This window comes from Saimiri boliviensis, chromosome 11 (assembly GCF_048565385.1).
Source record: "Saimiri boliviensis isolate mSaiBol1 chromosome 11, mSaiBol1.pri, whole genome shotgun sequence".
NCBI classification, from domain to species: Eukaryota; Metazoa; Chordata; class Mammalia; order Primates; family Cebidae; genus Saimiri; species Saimiri boliviensis.
This window is the reverse complement of record NC_133459.1, coordinates 95,946,882-95,974,443: the sequence shown is the minus strand read 5'-3', so window position 1 is coordinate 95,974,443 and position 27,562 is coordinate 95,946,882. Positions and strand designations below refer to the sequence as shown.

The window sequence follows — 27,562 nt, the reverse complement described above, 5'->3', positions numbered from 1 at the left end:
TCGAGAGATCGAGACCATCCTGGTCAACATGGTGAAACCCCGTCTCTACTAAAGGTGCAAAAAATTAGCTGGGCATGGTGGCGTGTGCCTGTAATCCCAGCTACTTAGGAGGCTGAGGCAGGAGAATTGCCTGAGCCCAGGAGGCGGAGGTTGCGGTGAGCCGAGATCGCGCCATTGCACTCCAGCCTGGGTAACAAGAGCGAAACTCCGTCTCAAAAAAAAAAAAAAAAAGATACACTTTTAGGGAGTAAGACGAAATAATCTAATATCTAATTAACACTTAATTTATTAATTGAATGTCATATAAAATATTAATTTATATAATTGTTCACTCAAACACACCATGATGTCAAAGAAAAATTCTCAAAAGTTAAAAACATGATCTCTTACCAATATAGAATGAATCTATGTCAAAGCTTTTATTCCATTCAATAACTGATGACAGAACCAGCAGGATGATAAGCTGGTTCTAAGAGCATTTGAAGAAATTATTTACACACAAAAATAATGCAGAGTAGGATTGCTAGATTAGATACAAAACCCATTACCCATTACCCATTAATATCCTATAGGGTAATGAAATCACAGATTAACCTTTTTTTTTTTTTTTGAGACGGAGTCTCGTTCTGTCACTCAGGCTGGAGTGCAGTGGTGCAATCTTAGCTCACTGCAATCTCCACCTCCTGGTTTCAAGTGATTCTCCTACTTCAGCCTATCAAGTAGGTGAAACTACAGGTGCGAGCCACCATACCTGGCTAATTTTTGTATTTTTACTAGAGATAGTGTTTCACCATGTTGGCCAGGCTGGTCTGAAACCCCTGACCTCAGGTAATTCACCTGCCTTGGCCTCCCAAAGTGCTGGGGCTAAAGGTGTGAGCCACCACGCCCAGCCCTATAGATTATTTTACTGAACATAATCATATCTCTACCACATACTTAAAAAAATCTGTAATTCAACAACTCACTGCACAGTGTCTGAGCTGTTATTAATAGAAAACAGTAAAGTCAAATGCAGGAATATTCTCCTACAGAATTAAATAATCCTGGGGGCAGACCTGTTAAACAGTGCTCCATTACTACATTAAAAAACACACCACAGCTGGGTGCAGTGGCTCACACCTGTAATCCTAGCACTTTGGGAGGCCGAGGCAAGTGAATCACCTGAGTTCAGGAGTTTGAGACCAGCCTGGCCAATATAGTGAGACCCCCATCTCTACTAAAAATACAAAAATTAGCCAGGTGTGGTGGCACGTGCCTATAAGTCCAGCTACTTGGGAGGTTGAGGCATGAGAATCATTTGAACCTGGAAAGCAGAGGTTGCAGTGAGCTGAAGTCGCACTACTGCATTCCAGCCTGGGTGACAGAGTGAGACTCCATCTCAAGAAAACAACAAACAAACAAAAAACCCCACACCCACCGCTGCTTGCTTTCTTATTATTTCCAGTTTAGGATAATTTTTCTTAACAATGAAAGTAAAACTTCACATGAATCTTCTACATCAGTGTTTTTGGCATCATGATCATCTCTTCTTGAGTGAACTAACAAAGTTTTCCAGAACACAACATCTTTAGGTCCTTCTATGTTTTCTCTGATACAGTACTCTTGGAATCTTGTATAGGTTTTATCCAGTTTGAAAAGGAGAGAGATATATTAAATAATTATAAATACTGTGAAAAAGTACATCATTCTGTGGATGTTAAAAATGTAGGAGTAACTATCAAAATAATAATTATGTGATCTGTAGCTCTTCAAAATAGCAAAAGAGAGAGGGGCAGTATAAAAATAGCTTTAAGAATCTAATAGATGTCCAGAAAGGAAAAAGATGATAAACAGAAAACAAAGTAAGCTGGTAGAAATAATTTCTGATATAACACTCCCAATAAATATAAATGGATTTAACTCATCTAGTAAAAGACAGAGACTATCAAATTGGATAGAAAAAAGAAGTCCTCCTTTCATAAATATGCTGCTATGGTCTGAATGTTAGTGTCTGTCTTAGTCGGTTTGTGCTACTCTAACTAAATACCACTGACTTGGTAATGTGTAAAGAAAATAATTTTATTTACCACAGTTCTAGAGGCTTGGAAGCCTAAGACTAAGGTACTAGCAGGTATGTTGTCTGGTGAGCGCTGCACTGTCCAAAAAGGAGGAACATTATATCCTCACATGGCAGAAGGTAGAAGGGCAAATGGGACAAATTTCTTTGTTATGCCATTTTTGTGTGTTTGTTTTTCTTTTCTTTTTTGAGACGGAGTTTCACTCTTGTTACCCAGGCTGGAGTGCAATGGCGCGATCTCGGCTCACCACAACCTCCGCCTCCTGGGTTTAGGCAATTCTCCTGCCTCAGCCTCCTCAGTAGCTGAGATTACAGGCACACGCCATCATGCCCAGCTAAAATTTTTTGTATTTTTAGTAGAGACGAGGTTTCACCATATTGACCAGGATGGTCTAGATCTCTTGACCTCGTGATCCACCCACCTCAGCCTCCCAAAGTGCTGGGATTACAGGCGTGAGCCACCGTGCCTGGCATGTGTGTTTTTCTTTGGGATGGAGTCTTGCTCTTGTTGGCCAGGCTGGAGTGCAATGGCACCATCTTGGCTCACTGCAACCTCCCCCTTCTAGGTTCAAATGATTCTTCAGCCTTAGCCTCCTCAATAGCTTGGATTACTGGCACCCACCACCACTCCTGGCTAATTTTTGTATTTTTAGTAGAGACAGCGTTTTGCCATGTTGGTGAGCCTGGTCTTGAATTCCTGACCTCATGATCCACCCACTTCGCTTCCCAAAATGCTAGGATTACAGGTGTGAGCCACCATACCTGGCCTTGTCATGCCATTTTATAAGGGCACCTAATCCCATTTAGGGCTCTGCCCTCACAGGTGCCCTTATAAAAATGGCCACACATCCCAATACTGCTGCATTGGAAACATCTGAATTCTGAAGGGAAACACATTCAAACCATAGCATTCTAGCCCTGCCCCCTCACCCAAATTCATGTCCTTCTCACATACTGATACATTCATTCCATGTCAATAGCCTCCAAAATCTTAACTCATTCCAGCATCAACTTTATAAAGTCTAAAGCTGAGTGATATGGGAACCAATACATGGTTCATCCTGAGGCAAATCCCTCCTCAGCTGTGAACCCGTGAAATCAAGCAAGTTATGCGCTTCTAAAACACAATAGTGTACAGGCATAGGATAGACGTTGCTATTCCAAAGAGAGAAATAGGAAAGAAGAAAGGGGTAACAGGTCCTCAGTAAGTCCAAAACCCAACAGGGCAACCCTTCCCAGTTGCTTTGCTGGGAGCAGTCTACCCTTCACTTCTCACTGGCTGGGGTCACTACACACCTCCCAATACTACTGCATTGAGAACACCTGAATTTTGGAGGGGAAACATTCAAATGACAGCAGTGTCCCCCTAAATTAGTGTTGAAACCTAATACCAAATGTGATAGTATTAAGAGATAGGGCCCTTGAGAAGTGATTAAATCATGAGGGCTCCATCCTCACGAATGGGATTAGTGCCCTCATAAAAGACTCCAGAGAGCTCTCTTGTCCTCCTGCTGTGAGGATGCGACAAGAAGGTGACATCTTTGAAGCAGAGAGCAGTCAGTCCCTCACAGACACCACATCTACTGGTGCCTTGATATTAGCCTCCCCAGCCTCCAGAACTGTGAGCAATAAATTGCTATTGTTTATGAATTACCTAATCTATTTTGTTATAGAAGCCCAAATAGACTAAGACACATGCCTTAAGCAGAAAGAAACTTAAAGGATAAACATAAAAAGATGATATAAGAATAAAAAGATTACAGGTCGGACGTGGTGGCTGACTCCTATAATTCCAGCACTTTGGGAGGCCGAGGTGGGAGGATCACCTGAGATCAGGAGATCGAGACCAGCCTGACCAACACAGAGAAACCCCTGTCTCTTATTAAAAATACAAAATTAGCCAGGCATGGTGGCACATGCCTGTAATCCCAGCTACTCAGAAGGCTGGGGCAGGAGAACTGCTTGAACCCAGGAAGCGGAGGTTGTGGTGAGCCGGGATTACGCCATTGCACTCCAGCCTGAGCAATGACAGCAAAATTCTGTCTCAAAAAAATAAAAAAATAAAAATAAAAATAAAAAGATGCTAAGGAAAATACAAACAACAGAAAAGGTGATGTAACACTATTGATATGAGACAAAATAAAAAGACAAAAAGCATTAAAAAGAGCTATTTCATCACAATAAAAAAAGATTCAATTAGTACCTTTATGAGCACAGAGACAAAAAAAGAACTTGATAAACTCAAAAATGATATTAATTTTAGAAAATTTTGATATATTAAAAATTGATATATTCAGCAGAGAAAAAGTAAGTGATTTAATATAGACTACTTAAATAAAATTAGATCAACAAGTTTGATTAATAGAGAAGCTTGCATCCAACAAGTGGAGAATATATGTTATTTTTAATACATGTGGAACATTAAAAATGAAAGCGGACTCGGTGGCTCACACCTATAATCTCAGTACTTTGAGAGGCTGAGGCAGGCAGATCACAAGGTCAAGAGATCGAGACCATTCTGGCCAACATGGTGAAACCCTGTCTCTGCTAAAAATACAAAAATTAGGTGGGCGTGGTGGTGTACACCTGTAGTCCCAGCTATGGAGGCTGAGGCAGAGTGGCTTGAATGCAGGAGGCGGGGGTTGCAGTGAGCCAAGATCACGCCTCTGCACTCCAGCCTGGCGACAGAGCAAGACTCCATCTAAAAAAAAAAAAAGGAAATGAGCTGGGCATGATGGCTCACACCTATAATCCCAGCACTCCGAAAGGCTGAGGCAGGTAGATCACTTGAGGTCAGAAGTTTGCGATCAACTTGGGCAACACGGTGAAACCCCACCTTTATAAAAAAAAAAAAAAAAAAAATAGGCTGGGTGCCGTGGCTCACACCTGTAATCCCAGCACTTTGGGAGGCTGAAGCTGGCAGATCACGAGGTCAAGAGATCGAGACCATCCTGGCCAACATGGTGAAACCCTGTCTCTACTAAAAATACAAAAATTAGCTGGGCACGGTGGTGGGCGCCTGTAATCCCAGTTCCTCAGGAGGCTGATGCAGGACTGCTTGAACCTGGGAGGCAGGGGTTGCAATGAGCTGAGATCGTGTCACTGCACTCCAGCCTGGTGACAGAGTGAGACTCCATCTGAAAAAACAAATCAGCTGTGGTGGTGTGTGCCGATAGTCCTACCTACCTGGGAGGCTGAGGTGGAAGGACTGCCTCAGCTGGGGAGGTTAAGGCTGAAGTGAGATGTGATTAAGCCACTGCGCTCCAGCCTGGGTGACAGAGCAAGACACTATCTCCAAAAAAAAAACAGAAAAATCACATACTAGGTCATATGAAAAGTAAAACAGTTTCTAAGATTTAATATAATCTCTGTCCACAAAGCAAATAAATTTATAAACAACACTATAAAGATGGTTAAAAAATAGCAATCTTTAATTGGAAACAAAAAATGCACTAAAAATGGCTCATTGGTTAAAGAGGAAATTACAATGTCATGAAATATTTAACACTAAAGACAACGAAAGCCACGTGACAAAACTTGTCGGATAGAGCAAAGTCCTACAGAAAAGTAAGTACGGCCTTAAGTATAATTATTTTATTTATTTATTTTAGAGATGGAGTCTTGCTCCGTCGCCCAGGCTGGAGTGTGATGGCATGATCTTGGCTCACTGCAACCTCTGCTTCCTGTGTTCAAGTGATTCTCCTGCCTCAGCCTCCTGAGTAGCTGGGACTACAGGCATGTGCCACCACGCCCGCCTAATTTTTGTATTTTTAGTAGAGACAGGGTTTCACCATGTTGGCCAAGTTGGACTTGAAATCCTAACCTCAGGTGATCCGCCTGCCTGGTCTCCCAAAGTGTGGGATTACAGGTGTGTAATTTGGCACTCCCGGCTGAATATAATTATTCCTTAAAAATAAATATTAGGCGGTGGCTCAAGCCTGTAATCCCAGCACTTTGGGAGGCCGAGGCGTGTGGATCACGAGGTCAAGAGATCGAGACCATCCTGGTCAACATGGTGAAACCCCGTCTCTACTAAAAATACAAAAAATTAGCTGGGCATGGTGGCACATGCCTGTAATCCCAGCTACTCCGGAGGCTGAGGCAGGAGAATTGCCTGAACCCAGGAGGCGTAGGTTGCGGTGAGCCGAGATCACGCCATTGCACTCCAGCCTGGGTAACAAGGGCGAAACTCCGTCTCAAAATAAATAAATAAATAAATAAATATTAGAAGCAAAGAAGCTAAATTTTCAAGTCATGTGGCTAGTCAAAGAATTACAGAATAACAAAAGTAAAAAAAGAAAAAAGGAAAAATAATCCATGAAATTAAAAAAAAAACAAATTTACAAAACAAAACTGATTCTTTAAAAAATTATAAAGTAGACAAACCTCTGGCAAGACAAGATTGGAAAAATAAAGATGAACTCTATTTGGAATGAAAAATGGGACATAAACAGCTAGAACCTTATTTTTAAAAACCCCAGGAGAACAATGTCAACAAGTTTATTCCAAAAACAATTTCTAGACTAGATAAAATAGAAACGCTTCTAGAAAAAAAAGTGGTTCAGGAAGAAATGCAAAGCCATATAAATATATATAGTTATATACATCTATCTATCTTTACCCATACCTACAGATCTGTAATATAGAGGCTCTCCTGCAAAACAAGCTAAGTCTAGATGGTCGCAGGAGAGTTTTACCAAACACTCACACTGTTACGAAAGCCCTATAAAATCTTACTGCCAATTCCAGACATGAACATCAGGAAGAAAAGAAAATTATAGGCCTAGCTTGCTAATCATAGATGTAAAGTCCTCAGACAAAACACTAGCAAATTAAATTTGGCAATAAATAGCAATATTACGAGCAAGTATTAATAGATTTATTCCAGTAAAGTTCAATATCAAAAAATACTATTACCATAATATGCCCTATTATCAGATTCGTGTCAATAAATGTAAAAATCACTTGCTAAACTTCAGCGTTTATTAACAACGAGGATTCTTAGGAAACAGCCAAAGAAGGAAACTTTCTTAACTATTAATAGTACCTATACAGAAAACGTTTCCTTAAAAGAGAGAGAAAAAAAATCTTAAGAGTTTAGAGTTTACAGTTTCCAACCCACTGATATATTCAGTTACTGTGAGCATTCATTTAATTGCTAAAATAAGAAAGCAGCTGATGAGTAAAGCCCAGCTACCAATACACTGCAACAGACATCACAATTAACGGAGAATTTTGGAAGCATAAGAAGGATGCTGGATGGTCAAGGATACTAGCATCTAGACAACGGAATACTATGCAGCTGTTAAAAAAGACAACACATAGGCAAAAAAGAAAGCCAGTATAAGAGGTGGAGGCATGAGGGGACTGACGCGGGTGTCCAGAGTCCCTTGGCCCTGCCACACTTTTCTTTTTACTTTCCACCTGACAAACTGCCGTTTATCCTTTAAATACCTTGGCAGCCATCACCTCCTACCCCACAGATGAATCCTTCGTCTTGTGCACTTCCTTTGTACCTCGTGCATACTTTTTTTTTTTTTTTTTTTGAGACGGAGTTTCGCTCTTGTTACCCAGGCTGGAGTGCAATGGCGCGATCTCGGCTCACCGCAACCTCCGCCTCCCGGGTTCAGGCAATTCTCCTGCCTCAGCCTCCCGAGTAGCTGGGATTACAGGCACGTGCCACCATGCCCAGCTAATTTTTTTTTGTATTTTGAGTAGAGACAGTGTTTCACCATGTTGACCAGGATGGTCTCGATCTCTTGACCTCGTGATCCATCCTCCTCGGCCTCCCAAAGTGCTGGGATTACAGGCTTGAGCCACCGCGCCCGGCCTCCTCGTGCATACTTCTATAAGCAAATGTATCCCACGGTTTTGCAAGCCTTTGCTTACCTACTAGTGCACTTAACCCATGGCTAGCGCGCAGTAGGACGGGAAAGAAATGCGGCACGGCACTTTTCTCTGAAGCGTCTAGGGCGCCCCGAGCCCCCGCATTAAACTGGTTTGGGCAAGGGCGCAGACACTGCCGAGAGCCGCCAGGCGGCCCTGCAGCTGCGGCGTCCCGGGCAGGCAGAACCCGGGGTCACACGCGGACGCCGGCCCGGCGCTTCTTCCCAGGCCCGGCGCCCCACGGCCCGGCCCACTTCCTCTTCCCTCACTTTAAGGCGCAGGCGGCGATCCCTCTCAAAACAAAATACACACCAAAACACCATTTTTTTAAACAGGAAGCCCAGAAGCCCGGGCCCAGGGTATCCAGCCCCGGAGCTCGAACGCCCCGCTCGCCCTCGCCCTCGCCCAGCGTCGCCCCGCTCCGGTCCGCGCTCCCCGCCCCGCATCCGCCTCTTGGGCCCCGCCGCCCTCCCGCCCGCGCAGGCGCCGCGCCCCGGCCCGCCCCGGCCCCGCCGCCCGCGCTCCCGCCCCCGCCCCCGCCCCCGCCCCCGTCCCTGCCCCGGCGGGTCCGAGCGGGTGCCGGGCGCCCAGGGTTCGCGCGCTGCGCCGGGCGGGAGGGCCGCGCCGGAGCGGGCGGCGGGGCGGTGGGGCTCCCGCGCGCGGCCCGCCATGGAGGTGGAGGAGGCGTTCCAGGCGGTAGGGGAGATGGGCATCTATCAGATGTACTTGTGCGTCCTGCTGGCCGTGCTGCTGCAGGTAAGTCCCCGCGGCCCCGCAGCGCCGCTTCCCTTCTCAGGGCCACGGTCCGCTCCCAGACCGCGGGGGCCCGAGGCCGAGGCGCTGCAAACGCCGAGGTGTGGCGAGCGCCGGGTGCGGCAGGGAGAGGCGCCGCCGGGTGGTCTGGGCCCGGCGGCAGCAGCGAGGTCGCTGGCCCGCCTCAGAGCCTCTGGGGTTCTGCCGGGCCCCCCACCCCCGCCACCTTGAGTGGTGGAAGGAGCGTGTGTATAGGGGGTTAAAGGTTCCTCAGCCTCTGTGCTGGTTACCAAGGGATGCACGATGGCGTTACCTGTCCTACGCTGTTGCTTGTAACACGCTGCAAATGCGAAAGGCGTGTTACCCTACCTGTGGCGCTGTCACCTTGGAATCTAGGACACAGCCTTGATAACCTGCAGACCGAAGGTTGTGTCTAGGATCGCCTCCGTCTGCGCTGGGTGTCCTCTGCCCCTTTTCCTGGGTTTGAGGGGGCTCACTCTTCCAGGGGCTTTGAAAGCACAAGCTTTATTTCCCCCTGGTTTGAGTTCTGCTGGCTCATTCGGCCCTGCGCCAGCCTTGGGCTGAGACATCCGTAAGCCAAATAGTGCCATCTACCATGTGTGGTTATCACATGGAATCACGTCCTCATTATAAAGAATTCTCAGAACCTACGTGTATCCCAGCCTCAAAATGTGGGTTCCATATGCGAAAGGTCACTACAGATTAACTGCGCCAGGCAAGGGTTAGCCCTTCACCGACTTAAATGGCTCATTTGACGTTAGCTGCTTCTCTCAGTATGCTAGAGGCAGTTCATTCACGAATCCTTTCTTAGTATTTGCTGTGAGCCAGCCATTTTTAGTCTTTCCTTCAGTCAACACCTTTAATGAGGGTTAGGATGTGCTGATCATAGGGATGCCACGGTGGACAAATCAGCCACTGCCCTCAAGAGCTTGCATTCTAGTGGCTGCGGGTGGGGGCAGGCAGACAGTTAAACACGTAATTAGTTAACACGTGATCATAGTTACTCTGCAGGAAGTGGAGTGGTCCTGGATATAGCCACCAGTCCACAAGTTGCTTAAACTTTGCATAAGGCAGTGGCTCAACAGGAAGATGGGGGAAGTTAGGGACTGACTTACTGATTAAAATGTTTGAAAGTTCCGTTGATTTCATCACCAGCCAGAAGCAGTTCAAATGATGGAGTCAGTGCTTTGTCTAGCGGAACAGTTCTCAGCTCATGAATATGTGGTATTCTGAAGTTCTTTTCAGCTCCCTGTTTCAGCTTTAAATGAGCTTCCCTCAGGGAGGTAAAACGTTCATGCTAAATGATAAAGAGTCTTTAATACAGAGAAAATAGAATTATACAGAGGAAATAGAATTACAACCACGATGCCTGATCTTTATTTGTAACAGTTTCTTTGTGAAAATCCTTTTTCTGTTCCAGCCGTGAATTCCGGGAGCGTACTTCCTCTCTTGAACAATCCCAGCTCCCCATCTCTCTATCCCTACCCTTTACTTCCTGTTACCGTTTTCTTATTTGCCTAGCCAAGTATCCACTAACTTGGAGTCAGTTTGTCTTCAGTGGAGTGATGTTCTAAAAAGGCCGGTGTTCTGGGTTCAGGACCTGTTAAGTTTTTCTAATTTGCTTTTATTTACGGTTGACACAGTAAGAGTTTGCTACCAAAAAGTTCCAGTCCCATGCCCGTGACTGTTCACTAAACCTTGACTGACTCATGGTCAGTATTTGCTGTCCAAGGAGTAGGTCATAAAGTGTTGGGGCTGAGCAACTGTTTCTCTTGTAGATGTGGGCCAGGAGATTCCCTGTAGCTGTGTCTATACCAGTGGAGGAGATGCCCCAGCCCGGGCAAAAATGAATCCTTCACATGCTATGTGTTTTTGAGGACTCAGTCAGCCCACTGAGTTACGTGATCCAGTTGGTTGTAGAGCCACCCAGAGCTATCCTGGGTATGAGAGTGGATATCCCCAAAGATCTCTCTACCAAGTCTGTTTTTGATATTTTGGGTTAGGGCAGCTGGTCTGTGAAGTGGGAGTACTGTGAAGTCCCATTGCTCAGTTGTATCACAGGTGATTTCATCATTTTGGGGGTAAGGTTTTGCTTCCCCCAGTGTAGTAAGAAGCTCTTTTTATACAATTGCCTTAAATGGAAGGAGGTTTGTCTGTTTTTAAAATCGAAAGAGTTTTCGTACCATTGCCCAAGGAAGGGGCAGACCAGCAACCCAGCAACAAGGCCAGAGAGAGGGAGCCTCTGCTTCGGTGGGAGCCTTCTTCCCATCTGAGATTTGATAATGATTAACCCCAGCTGAGAGGCACAACACCAGAAGGACAGAGGTGGAAACTTTACAGGACTTTTAACATTTCTCTTCTTCCGGGACCATTATTATTATTTAAAAAAACGGTTTTCCCTTTACTCCAAACACATCCAAGTTCAAACTGAGAGGACAAAAGCACATACCAAAGCCAATTCTAAAGGGTTTTTGGTTAGCTGTTTTCTTGAATTATTGGTACCATCATGTAAATCATTGAAAGTTACCTCACTATCCAGTGTCCTTTGGCTAAGAGACTTGCCTTCATACTCCTTGCAAATACAATTTTTGGAATCTCCATAGCGTTCAACTTTGAGATAACTAAAGAATAGATGTAGATTTTACAGATTTCTCATCAGCATAAGATGCAAATGCCCTGATCATGGCAATATGTGGTATTAATGTACATAAACAAAAAGCGAAGGGAAAAGGATTGCCTATGTAAAAATGGTTGACTTATGCATAAGCAATAAGCTTTACAGTTAGAAACTTTCTGACCATCAAAATATACTTGCTCTCCCTAGGATCAGAGCTATCTGTGGTGTTAAAGTCGGAGTAATTCTATTTAGCGTAATACTCTTTCTCTTCTGATGGTGATTCTGAGTTGCTGCCATCATCACTGTTTTGTGTTTGTGTCTGTGTTTGCTTGTTGTCTAGGCTCTCTGGAGGAGGAATGTTGGAATACAATTCATTGCTTCATGATTCTTTTAGACATAAAATGAAAATGGACCTTATTTCTTTGTTCTAAGCCAGAGGCTCCTGCTTCGTCATTTTGCTCAGAATCATGAATCATACACTGTAGTATAATTTGCACAGAATTTAAAACATCCGTTAACTATCAGGAACATATAATCTAAAACAAGCATTCACCAACAAAATTGCGAAGCTGTGCTATGAATCTCATCTTAGATTCTGGTGTTCAGGAAGGCATTATTTTTATATAAACTGTTAATAACCTTATTTTTTAGATCTTGGAATGACCAGTGCATTATATTATCCATGCAATAAATAGCTTTTCACAGCATTTTAGAAAGTGGAATGATGTGATTGCAGAAGAGGAAACTATAATAATCAACACGTGAAAAGATGTTTTAATTTCAGCGGTCATCTGGGACAGGCATATTAAAATGACTATGGAATATTTCATCTTACTCTATTAGCAAACATTAAACAATCTAACAATACAGGTGTGATGAAATGAGGAGAAATAAAAACTACTCCATTTTGAGAACAATTTGGCACCATCTAGTAGAATTACAACCTGGCATTAAACTCCTAGGTACACATCCTACATTATCGCTTGAACAGTGCGTAGGGAGATATGTATAAGTTGTTTACTGCAACACTGTCTATTATAACAAAAGTTAGAACCACCTGACTTTCAAAACAGGACTGGATAAGATGTGGTATGAAGTTAACAGCATACAACATCTGAAATAAATGAACTAGATCTGTATACGACTATATGGAGGAATTTCTAAAACACAATGTTAAGTGGAAAAAAAGCAGAACAATATATACTTTGTGACACATATTCTTGATACAAAATTCAAAAACACACAAACCAATACTATATTTGTTTTATAAAAATATATAAACAGTATAGAAATATAAGAACATGGAGTAGAAAGAGCCACACCCTATTCATGAGGTTGATTGCCTCTTGCGAAGGAAGGAAAGGGGTGAGCTTGCGAGGAGGGTACAAAAGAGATTGCATCTGTTATCATTTGTTAATTGTGATAGCTGTTTCATGAATCTTATGTTTCGCTTTTCCATATTAAATATTTTTAAGTAAAAATAATGGTAAAGAGAAGAAACTATGTATCTAGGAGAGAATACTACAGTTTGCTCTATGAGAATAATAGTTTATTTATTTTTTAAATCAATATTTCTTGGGTCAGTTATGGCTGTGAATTGTGATCCTTTAAACACAGGAGGATGGGGTAGAGTGAGTTTTATTCAGACTGTTTTGTTAAACTTCATGTAGAATGCTGTCACAACTTACCTCCCCTATCTGCTTGTATGTGGCACCATGTCCCTCCCTCTACAAGAAATTCTTAGGAAGACTCGTTTAATGAGCTACGGCTGAGGTTGTAGCTGCTTCTTCTAACCTCCCTGGCGTAAGCAAGTGATGAAGTTCACACCGTAAGCATTAGTGGAGCCTTTATTGCATTACGGTTATGAAGACTAGCTGTCATCCCCAGAGTGTTCTCACCACCAGGGAGGCTTCAGCCGTGAGAGAACCTATGGTCTTAGTAAGACTCCCTCATGACTCTAAAACATCTACCAAGGCTCTCTGCCAGTTTGAGCAAGTTTTATGCCACTCCTACTGTCCAATTTTAGTTCTACGAGCCCTCAGACAATTGGGCCTGGAGGTTAGGTCTTCTGAGGGTTTATGGTGTTCTGGGAACTTTTGCCTTTCACCAGTTTAGGTGGGTGGGGCAAAGAGACAAACACAGTGGTTGGGTCAAAGAAACCAAAGCCACACTGGTCCCCACACCCTCAGGAAAGCTGTTGTTGTCTGTAGACAGACATTGCCCCCTAGTGTAAAGCAGATAAAGTTGCAGATTTATCAGACAGATTTTCATCCACGAAGGCTGTAGAGATACAGGAGCCCTCCAGAAGAGTTAAGGAGCTCCTTTAGGCCTGGACATCTCAAGAATTAGGACATTCCGTGGAAAGCCACTAGCCTGATGCCTCTGCAGCACCCAAATCCCCAGCTAATGCCTGCCAAGGCCACCCATGGCTGTTTTGCTTGTGCCTTGACAGTGAAGGTACTATCTTCCAAGACAGCACCAAAAAAAAAAGTCATTAGAGTCATGAAGAAAGGCAATGTGAATATGGCAGAAAGAACTAGGCTTGAATGCTGTGGTAGTCTGCTGTGAGAGGGCATTATTAGGTAATTGTTATTAGGCAAATCACCCCTCAGTCTCTACTGTGTGCTTGGAAACGGCTGGATCATGAAAGTTTAATTTGTTTTGCAAGTTTCGGATTTCTCAAAGTTTCTCAATGCCCAGCAATTAATTGGCCTTGTGTCAGTGTTGACCTTAGGTTTCAGAATACCACCTTGGTTCATCACCACAGTCAGAGGTTGCCTTAGAAGAAAAAGGCTATCAAATCCAAAGACAAGCGCAGCTCGGGACTCTCCTTTCTGACTTCTTTGACCAAACACTCATACGATCTGATGTCTGCTTTCAAGGGGTATCATGTAGTACTCAGCAAATGGCATATGGTGATTGTAGAAAAAAGAAAAAATATAGCAATTAATAAAAATCACTCATGCTTCTACTATCCAAAAGTAAAGCATGCTCACATTTTGGTGTATAGCTTTCCAGACTCTTTATTATATAAATATTGTTTAGCCATCTTTTTTTTTTTTTACAGAAATGTGTGTCATAACTGGATTTTGCCTCTCAGCAATGTTTTGAATGCCTTGTTATGCACATAAAGGAACAACTCTGTATTTTTTAATGGCTGTAGCATGGTATTTCAACACATGGCCATACGGTAATTTGCTGTTCACCTCTCTTGTGTTGCGTATGTTGTGTTTCATCTTTTCCCAGTTCACAGACCCACACAGCCCATGGTATTGGTTCATTCTTCCATTCTGACCTTTACTTCTTACCACTCGATTGTTTATCACTCCTCTCGAGCCCAGACTTCCGCTGCCTCTATTCATCTCGTTCTACCTAGATGCTTTTCGTCCCAACTTCATGGATAAAATAGAGGTTACTTGGTGTGAATTTTCTAAACATCCTTTCCTTTTACTTCAAAATTTGTTTTCATCCTCATCTATCTTAAGTACCTTCTCTGTTCAGGGCACATGTCCAAAAGGAAAACATGTTTCTGCCCTCTTTCTGGGAGTATCTTTTCACATTTGTTTTTGATTCTATGTTACTCCATCAATTATTTCTAATCCTATCTCTTTCTGCATTCTCTGCAGAATAGCCTGCCTGGTAGATTTAGGTGGTATATGGAAATTGTATTAAATAGCATTAACTCTTAATTAAGTGAGAGAGTTAATTCCCTTCTCGAGACTTCTTTAGTCCTATTTATCTAAGGAGAAAGTCTCATTTGGTGTTAGCACTTCTAAAAACAGTTTCAAATATTTCTGTTTTAACAAAGGGAATGAGCTAGAATAAAAGAATTAGTGGAGCTTCAGACTTTGGTACAAAACATTATGTAGGTAGAACTTGACATTATTCTGTTTTATTTTATTTTTCATTTTCTTTTAAAACTTCTTTTTAAAATTATGAGACAGTTCAGATGAAAAAATACAGAGAGTAATATCATAAACACACATGTACTTACTTCCAGATTTAATAAATGCAGATATTTTGCCATATTTGTTTAATGTTGTATCAGTCGTAGTTCAGGTGGAGAAGCAGGACCCCTAGGATGGAGGGGTGTGTGTGTGTGTGCGTGTGTGTGTGTATGTAAGATTATATATGTATAATTGATGAATCATTCATTATGGAGATTTGACTGTATACTGTTTTGGGATCTGGTTCGGCAGTCCCTGTAAGGCTGTTGTGTTTGTGTGTGAAGCTGAAGCTTGACTTCTGCAGGGCAGGCAGTTGAGAAGGGAAGATATGATCTGGAGCCCATAAAAAATTGACTAGAATCTGTGTTCTCCCTGCCTCCAAACCTGATGAAGTGGCTGCCTTTCATCATAGAATTAAACACGTACCCGGGCAAGGAGTCAGAGCCGCTAAAGGAGGATCCACAGGAAGGTGGAGTGGTTGCAGCCTCGAGGCTGTGCCACGCCACCGAGGTGGACCAGCATGTAAGTGGCAAGCTATGTTAGGCACAAAGGCAACTGCCCCAACCTGGGCATCAAAAGCAAAAACAGCTGCTCCTTCACTTCACCATTCTCCCAAATACAGCCTGAAAACATCTCTTGTGGCCCACCTTAAATAGAAACATACTAGCAAACACTTGGCATTCTAACATTGTGCTTATTTTTATAGTTCCACCTGGCAAGTGATAGCTGTATTGATATAAAATTCTATTTTTATGTTAGTTTTCTGAAATTAAAACCTTTCAATTGATTTTAAAGAAGAATATTGAGTAAATAATAGCAAACAGAAAATGGGCATGTGAAAACTTGCATGGGGTACTCAGATGACTGAAGTTTGGGAAAAGCTGAGCTGGCCATGTAATTCTTCCCAGATATGTAAAGATATGTTCTTTACTTTCCTGACTCTGATCGGGCTATTGCTTTTTTTTTTTTTTTTTGAGATGGAGTTTCACTCTTGTTGCCCAGACTGGAGTGCAATGGCGCGATCTCGGCTCACCGCAACCTCCGCCTCCTGGGTTCAGGCAATTCTCCTGCCTCAGCCTCCTGAGTAACTGGGATTACAGGCACGCACCACCACGCCCAGCTAATTTTTTGTATTTTTGGTAGAGATGGGGTTTCACCATGTTGACCACGTTGGTCTCGATCTCTTGACCTCGTGATCCACCCGCCTCGGCCTCCCAAAGTGCTGGGATTACAGGCTTGAGCCACTGCGCCTGGCCCGGGCTATTGCTTTTACCAAATAATTTGTTTTCCTGAGTTTTATTTTCATTAACTCCTTAGCAGCCTTTACTACCTGCTAAAGTATCACATTAACAACTTTTTCCTGTTTCTCCTAGGTGGAATTCACATCCCCTTTCTTTGTGCTCTCATGAACTTTATTCCCACTACGGCTAATATAATATTCGTCACAATATGCCTTGTATTTATAGTTTTGGATATGCAGTCATGCTCCACACAATGATGTTTCTGTCAATGACTGACTGCATATGCAACACTGGGCCCATAAGATCATAATGGAGTTGAAAAATTCCTGTTGCCTAGTATTTCCTATGCTATATTTTTAATTGTTATTTTAGAGTGTACTCCTTCTACTTGCAAAAACCCAGCCACAGGGAGGTTCTTAGGGAGACAGTCCAGAAGAAGGTATAGTGTGATAGAAGACGAGGGCTCCATGTCTTTAGAATGTTGTTTTTCTGAAGACCTCCCATTGGGAGGAGATATGGAGGTAGAGATAGTGGTATTGCTCCTGACCCTACGTAGGTCTAGGCTAATGTGTGTATTTGTGTCTTAGGTTTTAACAAATCAGTTCAAAAAATTTAAAAAAAATAGAAAAAAGCTTATAGAATAAGGACATAAAGAAAGAAACTATTTTTATACAGCTATAAAATGTGTTTGTGTTTTGAGCTGTGTTACTACAAAAAAGTCAAAAAGTTAAAAATTTTTAAGTTTAAACTGTAAAAAAGTTACAGTAAATTTATTATTGAAGAAATAATTTTTAAAATAAATTCAGTGTAGCCTAGCCTAATTGTACTTTGTTTATAAAGTCTACAGTAGCATCCTAGACCTTCACATCTATTCACTGCTCATTCACTGATTCATACAGGGCAACTTCCAGTCCCTCAGGCTCCATTCATGGTAACTGTTCTATACAAGTGGACCATTTAAAAAATCTTGTACTGTATTTTTCCTAGGTTAGGTATGTTTAGAAATACAAATACTTACCATTATGTTGTAGTTGCCAACAGTATTCAGTATAGTAACATGCCTTACAGATATATAGCCTAGGAGCAATAAGCTATGCCATATACCCTAGGTGTGTGGTAGGTTATAGATCTAGGTTTGTGTAAGTGTACTCTCTAACATTTGCACAATGATGGAATTGCCTAATGACACATTTCTGAGAGCATATCCCAGTTATTAAGTGATCTATGACATAAGACTATTTGTGGTCCTCACTTGAATATATGTGTATTGAAGGAAAGGACTACTTTTTATTCATTTTATCATCTGAAGTGTGTAATCCAAAGTGTTGCAGAGTTTTGCTGCTTGTTACAATTTTTAAAAAATTAAACCATTGAAGAAGAAGTGATGATCAGTTAGTGGTATTATCATTTTACTTGAAAAAGAGAGAGAAACAGATGCAAATTAAATAATTTGTTGAGAATTTTTTTTTCTTTTTTTTTTTTTTTTTTTTTTTTTTGAGACGGAGTTTCGCTCCTGTTACCCAGGCTGGAGTGCAATGGCGCGATCTCGGCTCACCGCAACCTCCGCCTCCTGGGTTCAGGCAATTCTCCTGCCTCAGCCTCCTGAGTAGCTGGGATTACAGGCACGCGCCACCATGCCCAGCTAATGTTTTGTATTTTTAGTAGAGACGGGGTTTCACCATGTTGACCAGGATGGTTTCGATCTCTTGACCTCGTGATCCACCTGCCTCGGCCTCCCAAAGTGCTGGGATTACAGGCTTGAGCCACCGCGCCCGGCGAGAATTTTTAAAAAATTTATTTTTAAGTAGAGACGGAGTCTCACTATGTTGCCCAGGCTGGTTTTGAACTCCTGGGAGTTCAAGATGTTGTTATTCCCACTCTGCCTTGACCCCTTAAAGTGCTGGGACTATAGGCATGAGCCACCGCACCTGGCCTTGTCTTAACTAGTGACTGGAACAAAAATTAGGTAACAGAGTTACTGGTCTTTTTTCATCTTTTTGTTTTTTGTTTTTTTTTTTGGTTGTTACACCATTATGCAAGGAGTTAGTAAAAAATATATATATGATAGGCTATATATATATATATATTTCATATAGATGTATGATAGACTCTTACGTATACAGCAGTATGTTGGGTTCTTTAGAGGGAAATAGAAATATAAGTTAGGGTTTCCTTCCTTCAGGAGATGACAAATCATTGAAAATTAGAGTTGAACTATATCTACACATTATATAATGATGCAAAACAATATTTCCCCAGTAAATAATACAGCCAACTAATGCTTCAGAAGTTAAGAAGGGAGATGGCATGGTCTAGAGTCATTTGTTGAAGCCTTCAGAGAGACATCTGAGCTGAGCTGAACTCTGAAGCTTGGGTCTAGGGAGAAATGGGAAAGTCATTTCAGGTAGAAAAACACAAAATTGGAACAAGTGTGGAAGAGGTGATAACTTATGCCCTTGCTACACAGAGTGTGGTTGTTGGTTGTTGCAGCCTGTTAGAAATGCAGACTCAGCCCCACCCCAGACTTAGGGAGTCACATTAAATTTGGGAGGCACTAATATATACAATTTGTACAGTGCTGTGCAATTCACTGTTGACTATGGAAGAATCCCACTTGACACTGAAGGTAGGTTATTTAGATATGAATGACTTACATAAAGATGTACCATTAGTGTCCAGTCTTAACTGGAAGAAAATGAAACTTAGATTTGGATTTGCTCAAGGTTTAATTAGAGCTGAGGTTCAGACTCGGGTAACAGATTCCACTGCATTCACACCACACAATGAATAAGTCATGTTTGGGAAATTGAATAGGCTGGTAGAGGAAGCTTGAATGCAGATTGGTTAGCACCTGGACCATGTAGTGGAGGATCTGGAATGCTGGGAAACTTATCATTTATCCGTTAATATATTTTGACCGGAAGAGTTTCATGAGGAGTTTCAGGGTGATTCATCTTTTGTCGTAATGTGGTTAGATTAGAATGGGTAAGAAACAGTGTTTAGAGGCACTAGTTACCCTGGGTGTGTTACTGTGTCTCAAATTTTGCACACAAAAAATAGCTTGTCTTAGTCAGCCAACAGATATTTACTGGATATTAATTTTGTGCTGGACACTGTGCATATAATCCTGTCTTCATGATTATGGTCTTGCTTATGTAATGTTTTGATGGAGTCAATTAGGTAACTGAGTACTAAGTGCATAAAAAACCAAAGATAATGGCAGCAGTAACATTATCTTTGATATCCCCCCTCCATTTATTTTCTCTGAAAAAAGCTCTGGCCACAAAGTTAAGTGGTTCTCATTCTCATCCTGGTTTTGCAATTAGTGTTGTACGTAACATTGAACAATTTACTTAATCGTTCTCTACCTCATTTTTCCTACTTAGAAAATAAACATCATACTTAAGCATGACTTCACAGCACAAGGTATTGTGATGAGATAATTTATAGGCGACCTTTTGGGTTTCCTGAGAAGTATTTTAAGAGCTCATAATGGTGTTAATATAAAACTACTTTAAAAACCTTCGCTTTTTGAAACTGTAAAAATTTCAATCGCCTAGTGCATTTTAGTCATTTTTCTAATTATAATTACATTGAAAGGGGGAAAAAAAATCCAGCCATCTGTGGCACTTGTTCTCCTTCCCTAGAGGTAGAGCTAGAGAAGATAATGATTTATTTGAGACGTTGTTATTCCCACTCTGGTAGACAATGGATGGTGGTTGGTTTATTGTGGCTTAAAGGCCCATCTGCTGATGGGTGCAGTTTTATTAGGCAAAAATATGTGGGTGAAAGTGTGCATGGTAGTTGTAAGTAATAGTGGAGAGAAGAATGAGAGAATATTTTTGTTTTCTGGGGGAAAGGAGTAGGATGTGAGCTGTATGAATTTGTCACAGCCAAAGATGGCAAACCAAGGAGAGCCACCCCATATTCTGTGTTTAGGTTATGCATCCCCATGGCTAGTTAATACCAAGCACTTCCGCCTGGGAGACAAGAGCAAAACTCTGTCTCTCTCTCTCTCTCTCTCTCTCTCTCTCTCTATATATATATATATATATATATATATATGTATATATATACATATATATATGCATACATATATATATATACATATATACATATATATATATACATATATATACACACACACACACACACACACACACACATATATGTGATATGTTAACACATATTCAAAAGAAAGTTTGAATAGTGCCTGGTCCACAGTTAGCATTATAGAGGCATGTGCTATTACTGGTATTCCATCCTGGTCATTTATTCATTTACTTGTCGAGTGTGTAAGCCCTGGATTATTTGCTTTGGAAGCCCAAAGGTGACTCAGACATAGACCTGCCTTTAAGGAGAATATATTTCAATCGAGCAAAATAAGATCAGCAGACACATAAATATAATACAGTGAAGAAAATGGTGCATGCAGGCTGGGTGTGGTGGCTCACACCTGTAATCTCAGCACTTTGGGAAGCTGAGGCGGGTGGATCACAAGGTCAAGAGATCGAGACTATCCTGGCCAACATGGTGAAACTCAATCTCTACTAAAAATACAAACATTAGATGAGTGTGGTGGTGAACACCTGTAATCCCAGCCACTCAGGAGACTGTGGCAGGAGAATTGCTTGAACCCGGGAAGTGGAGGTTGCAGTGAGCCAAGATAGTGCCCCTGCACTCCAACCTGGCAGTAGAGCAAGATGCTGTCAAAAAAAAAAAAAAAGAAAGAAAGAAAGAAAGAAAAGAAAAGAAAAAAGAATATGGTGCATGCTCTCAAAGGTCTAGATGGAACTTTAGGAGTGAGTAGCAAGTAACAGGTGAGGACTTCTGGAGGGGTTGGAGACACAAGACAGTAAGGAAAGCTTCGTGGAGGAGTGAGATCTGAGTTGCATCTTGGAGGATGCGAAAAGCTCAAACATTTGCAGCAGGAGAAAGTGCCTTCCAGATGAAGCGAACGGTGTGAACAAAGGTAGGAAAGAGTACATTTGGAAAACATGACTAGTTTGCTTTGCCTAATTGAAGGCCGTACATTCGTTAGAACATGTGTTTTGAGTCCTCTCCTCCTGAGTTCCCTTGCCCCATGTTTTTTATTACTTTTTACTCATCAGTTAAATTTCTGCTGATTATAATCAGCAGGGGCAGTTACTAAATGGGTGTAAGTAGCTTTGTAATTATAGCTGCTGCAAAATATGTAATCTATCTGTTCCTATAATTATTAAGGCATTTATTTTTATAAGCTGATTGCCTCCTATTCAAACACTTCTCTAATAGTATGCAAATAGGAGACAGGAAACATATAAGTCTAGGAACTTCCTTTCCCTTGCAATGTACAAGAAAACGCCCAGCATCCTGACCCATGGCAGCTTTGTACCTCTCCAGAGAGGCCCGATGGACTCAAAGTAGGTAGAGAAATGCCTTAGATCCTCTAAGCCTTACCTAGAATGGAAACATCACATCTGGGTTTTTTTTGTTGTTGTTTGTTTTGTTTTTGTTTGTTGATAACAGAGTCTCACTCTGCCTCCCAGGCTGGAGCGCAGTGGTGCACTCTCGGCTCACTGCAACCTCTGCCTCCTGCCTGGGTTCAAGAGATTCTCCTGCCTCAGCCTCCTGAGTAGTTGGGATTACAGGTGCCTGCCACCCTGCCCAGCTAATTTTTGTATTTTTAGTAGAGATGGGGTTTCACCATGTTGGCCAGGCTGATCTCGAACTACTAATCTCAGGTGATCTGCCCGCCTAGGCCTCCCTAAGTGCTGGGATTACAGGTGTGAGCCACTGCGTCTGGCACATCTGGGTTTTATATTAGCTTCTGTTATGACACATACCATGTCATGACTCCTTTTCTCTTTCCTTGACAGTGATTCATCATCTACTGGTCATAAATTACTCTGTTTCTGGCTCTTTAGCTTATCCATTTAACAGCTGAATATGCCCCTACAGAATGACTCGGAAGTAGACCCAGGCTGGGAGTTCTCTTCCAAGTGCAGATAAACTGTTGGCAGGCCCCTTCACCTTTTTATGCCTTAGTCAACTCATATATCAAGTGGGCTTATTGCTCTGTGCTGTAGAGAAGTCATACACTTTGTAGTTTTTAAACTACCTATTCTGTTTAAAGGTTTTTAAAATTATTTATTTATTTTATTTTTTGAGACAGAGTCTCACTGTCGCCCCCCGAGTCTGGAGTACAGTGGTGCAATCTCGGCTCATTGCAACTTCTATCTCCTGGGTTCAAACAATTTTCCTGCCTCAGCCTCCCACGTAGCTGGGATTACAGGCCCACCACCAAGCTTGGGAGTTTTTTGTATTTTTAGTAGAGATGGCATTTCACCATGTTGGCCAGGCTGGTCTCGAACTCCTGACCTCAAATGATCTGCCTGCCTCTGCCTCCCAAAGTGCTGGGATTGCAGGAGTGTTGCTTAAAGGTATTTTAAGACAGCAAGTTCTAAGTTAAGAGGGATAGTTTCTTTAGATTGTCCTCTGGAGGAGACTAATTATGTGTTTAATGGGAGTTAATACTGGAAATCTATAGCATAGAAAGATTGCAATAGGGCTTCACTTATAAACCCAATTGTAAGTAGCTGTAAAGCCCAGAACAGTCACTGACAAATGGCATATGTTTAATAAAGATTTCTTGAAGAATGCATGAAATATATTTTCTTTGCGGGGGGACCACTATGGTTAGATCAAACCAAGGCTAAGTATAACTCAGCATTACAAAATGACTATCTATAGCTGGGACTTTGAATGTCTTAAAATTTTACTATGAGCTGTATATCATATTTTAAAATAGTGCCTACTCAAGGATATATTATGCTTACTTGCTTTAATAAAACAATATAATCTATATTGTTTTGTGAGACAATTATACTACAGAAAGTCTCTTGTTTAGATCATAAATCCAAGGCCAAGATACTCCTAGCCCCCTAGTGAACACTTAACTGATCTGAAGATACAGTGTTGAAGAGATAATAGCTGGAATGTTAGTCTTTTAAATCAGAGCGAAGAATGTCTTTCCTGCCCTTCTGCTTTTGAACCATATAACCATATGAGCAGTGTCTTTAGCATCAGAAATATCTCAAAGAAAGAAAACGCTCTGTGAAAGTATAAGGTGTTTTACAGATGAGATTGCCGATGACTGTGTTCATGTTAGATCACAAAGGTTCTTTTTCATGTTTTTCTCCTTTGTTTCTGATGTGGCTTATATATGTAGCTCATAAAAATACAAAAGCAAGAACTGATTTTTAGAGGTGCGCAAGCCTGTTAAGTGTCTTCAACAGTGACGGCAGATGTCTGCAGTGTTTGGTTCTGTGTGTTTGCTCTTTCAGCTTTACGTAGCCACGGAGGCCATCCTCATTGCACTGGTTGGGGCCACACCATCATACCACTGGGACCTGGCAGAGCTCCTGCCAAATCAGAGCCACGGCAACCAGTCAGCTGGTGAAGACCAGGCCTTTGGGAACTGGCTCCTGACCGCCAACGGCAGTGAGATCCATAAGCACGTGCATTTCAGCAGCAGCTTCACCTCCATCGCCTCGGAGGTAACAACAGGCTGCTCCAATCGCTAATGTCTCTCTTTGTCCAGATGGAGCTACTCTTTTTGTCTTGCTGATTTAAATATCAGCCACATTTTCAAATAATTTTCTAGCAAATTGAAAAGGTAAAAGTTTTAATATATCAAAGGAGAATATTCTATGAAAACACATTCTTTTTCCGTCTTACTGCACATGGGAGAAGCATGAATCTTTCCAAACTAGTTAGATGAAATGAGATACAAACTCCAAAAGAACCATATGTTGATTATGATGTCCTTTTAAATCAAACACCGCATGTTCTCACTCATAAGTGGGTGTTGAAGAATAAGAACACAAGGACCCAGGGAGGGGAACAGCACACACCGAGGCCTGTTGTGGGGTTGGGGAGGCTAGGGGAGGGATAGCAGTATGTGGAGGGATTGGGAAGGGATAACATTCGGAGAAATACCTAATGTAGGTGACAGGGGGGATGGATGCAGCAAACCACCATGGCATGTGTATACCTATGTAATAATCTTGCACGATCTTCACATGTACCCTAGAACTTCAAATATAATTTTAAAAAAAAAGGAAAAAAAGTGAATTAAAACTTTAATCTCTCTTTATTACCATGTAAAAACTAACAAAAAGAGAGAAATGTAATGATTCTTATATAGCATCCATAGTTCATTTTTTTCTTTTTTTGAGATGGGGTCTTGCTTTGTTGCCCAGGCTGGAGTGCAGTGATGCAATCTCAGCTCATTGCAACCTCTGCCTCCCAGGTTCAAGTGATTCTTCTGCCTCAGCCTCCCAAGTAGCTGGGATTACAGGCCTGGCTACTTTTTTTGTAGTTTTAGTAGAGAAGGGGCTTTACCATGTTGACCAGGCTACTCTTGAACTCCTGACCTCAGGTGGTCCGCCCACCTTGGCCTCCCAAAGTGCTGGGATTACAGGTGTGAGCCACAGCGCCTAGCTCATAGTTCATTTTTAAGTCCAGTCCTGTGTGTAAACCACATGGGGCACCTGGGCTGTGCAATGTAAAACACAGACAGTGTCACCTAGTATGGTCAGGAAGCCTTACTTTTAAGGGGGGGCTTTGCTGGCCAGAGAGAAGTTTCTGGTACTTCTGAGCCAGCCAGAGTTAAAGAATCTGAGGGTGGATGGTCTGGTAAAGAGAAACCCTGGATTGGGGGCAGGTCTCATGCTCAGCTGGAAGGTACTGGTGCTGGTTGTTAAAATGTAGAAATACCCCTGTCTCCTTTGCCTGCCTGCTCCCCTTAAGCTGCCCATTTGTCTATTGACACCTTGGCCCTGTCCTTGGACCCTATGACCCAGTTAATGGGGTAAATGCCCACTACAACAGGGGGCCTCTGGGACCCTTGCCAGCTCTCAGTTCTTGTTGCCATGCCAGTTAGCTCTCCCAAAATCCCTTGACCATTCCCCACTGGGAGCCACTCTCATGTGTCTGTGAGTGTGTAAGAGAATGCATGTGTGTGTGTATGTGTATGCGTCTGCCTGTGTCTGCACCGTGGCCCGCCCAGCCTTACCTGCTGTTGACTATTTGGATAATCCTGCTTTGGATGAGGCGTACTAAAAAGAGAGGAGACATGCGAAGGGTGATGTTTTCTTGGCCTTTTTTTATGGGAGTCTCCCAAGGAATGCCCCCCTCCTAAAAGTGACTAGACTAACTTTTTGAGTGACCACCAAAGCAGCATTTCTGACCGCAATTCCTGATGTTACTCCTCACTTAGAAACCTCCGGTGATTCTCCCACTGCTCACAGAACACAGTAGAGACCCTATGAGTTATGTTCGGGACCCCTCACACTTCATAGCTTAGTCCAGGTGTACTTTTCCAGCCCCACTCTGCACTTTCCCCCACCCTCTCCTCTCGGAAATATTTACCATTTCCCACACGTGCCCCGAGCTCTCAGCATCACCTATTGCTGTCAGGAATGTCCTCACCACTTGTCCTGGCTTCCACCTGGTGCAATCCTCACCTACCCTCTAGGGCTCACTTTCAGAGTCACCTTCCCTGTGAGTCTTCCCAGCCAACTCCCCAGGAGTAAATATACTTTTCTTTCTGTTCCAGTACCAATTTATTTGCACTTATGTTACAGACGGTTGTTTGTAATTCAGCTCTAAAAGTTCTTTGAGGTCAGAAACCATGTTTTAGTTATTTTTTTTTTTATCTGCATGACCTGTAGCAGCCACCACCAGCACCACCAGCACCACCACTACCACCATTGCCGTCACTTCTAACCTGTTAAAATAACAAGCAGCTTTGTTTAATGATTTTGCTATGCCAGAAATTGTAATATATGTAAAATTTAATTATCAAAGTAATTCTTTTTTTTTTTTAATCGAAGTAATTCTATGAGGTAGGAATCATTTCCCCCATTTTACAAATTTAAAAAATGGAGACTCCTTGAGATCAATGTTAGCTAATAATGGCAGAACTGAGATAAGAAGCCAAATTTGTCTTAACTCAGAAGCCTGTGCTCTTAATTATTGTGCTTTTTAGGAATGTATCCAATCCAAATTGGCATGTACATCTCTTAGGTTTTTTTGGTGAGTAATCATAGTCAAATAATTTTTAACACATTTTTTAATTGGCAATAATTTCAAATGAAAGAAATTGCGAGAATAGTATAAAGAATCCCCTTCTCTATTTTAGTTTCATCTATTGTTATTAGTTTGCCTCGTTAGCATTATTATTGCCTTTCTGCTTTTTTTTTCTAAGCCATTTGAAAGTTGCATATACCAGTGTCCTTTTATCCCTAGGTACTTCAGCATGTGTTTCCTAAAAATAAGGCTATCTCTTCATAACCACACTACAGTTATCAACGTTAAGAAATTGAACATTGATACTATAGTTTTAATTAAACTATACCTAGTGGTTTGCCGTCCTTACCTAATTTTGTCACTTGACTCAATAACGTCCTTGATAGCATTATATTTTCTTCTCATGTATTGAATCCAATTCAGGATTACGCACGATGTTTAGTTGCTATAGTTCTTTAGTATCTTTTGATCTTCAGCCTTTTTTTTTCTTTCATAGCATTGATATTTTTAAAGCATCTATACCTCTTCTCTTTTTCAAAATAAGAGTGTTCTTCATTTTGCATCTGTCTGATGATTCCTCATTCGGGATGGTTTTGCATCCCAAGTCAGAATAGTACATAAATAATATATCCCTCTCAGGGCATCACATCAAAAGACACACTACATCCATCTGCCCTTACTGATGATGTTAATTTTCATTATCCATTCCAGGTAGTGTCTGATATTCTCCCCGTCCCTTTACAGTTATTGGGATTTTTTTTTTTTTTTTCATTTCAAGAAATAAGAGAACTATGGGAATCACTTTTAGGTTATATAAATTTACTGTTTCTTATCACTACAACCTCCACCTCCTATGTTCAGGCAATTCTCCTGCCTCAGCCTCCCAAGTAGCTGGGATTACAGGTGCCCACCACCAGTCCGACTAATTTTTGTATTTAATACAGATGGGGTTTCACCATGTTGACCA

General features: G+C 41.9%; 1 protein-coding gene across 3 annotated transcripts in view; it reads left to right on the top strand.

Moving 5' to 3' along the window:
• The first annotated feature begins 8,493 nt into the window (after window positions 1-8,493).
• SLC22A15 (solute carrier family 22 member 15) overlaps window positions 8,494-27,562 on the top strand; it is a 78,966-nt gene continuing 59,897 nt past the window's right edge. The window contains exons 1-2 of one of the 3 annotated variants that reach the window (XM_003933511.4): window positions 8,494-8,698; window positions 23,847-24,059. In XM_003933511.4, the coding sequence (XP_003933560.2) occupies window positions 8,612-8,698; window positions 23,847-24,059 (300 nt within the window). In that variant the 5' untranslated portion in view covers window positions 8,494-8,611. The remainder of the gene's footprint in view (window positions 8,699-23,846; window positions 24,060-27,562) is intronic. The other 2 variants (XM_074381211.1, XM_010344062.3) reach the window with 2 other exon arrangements.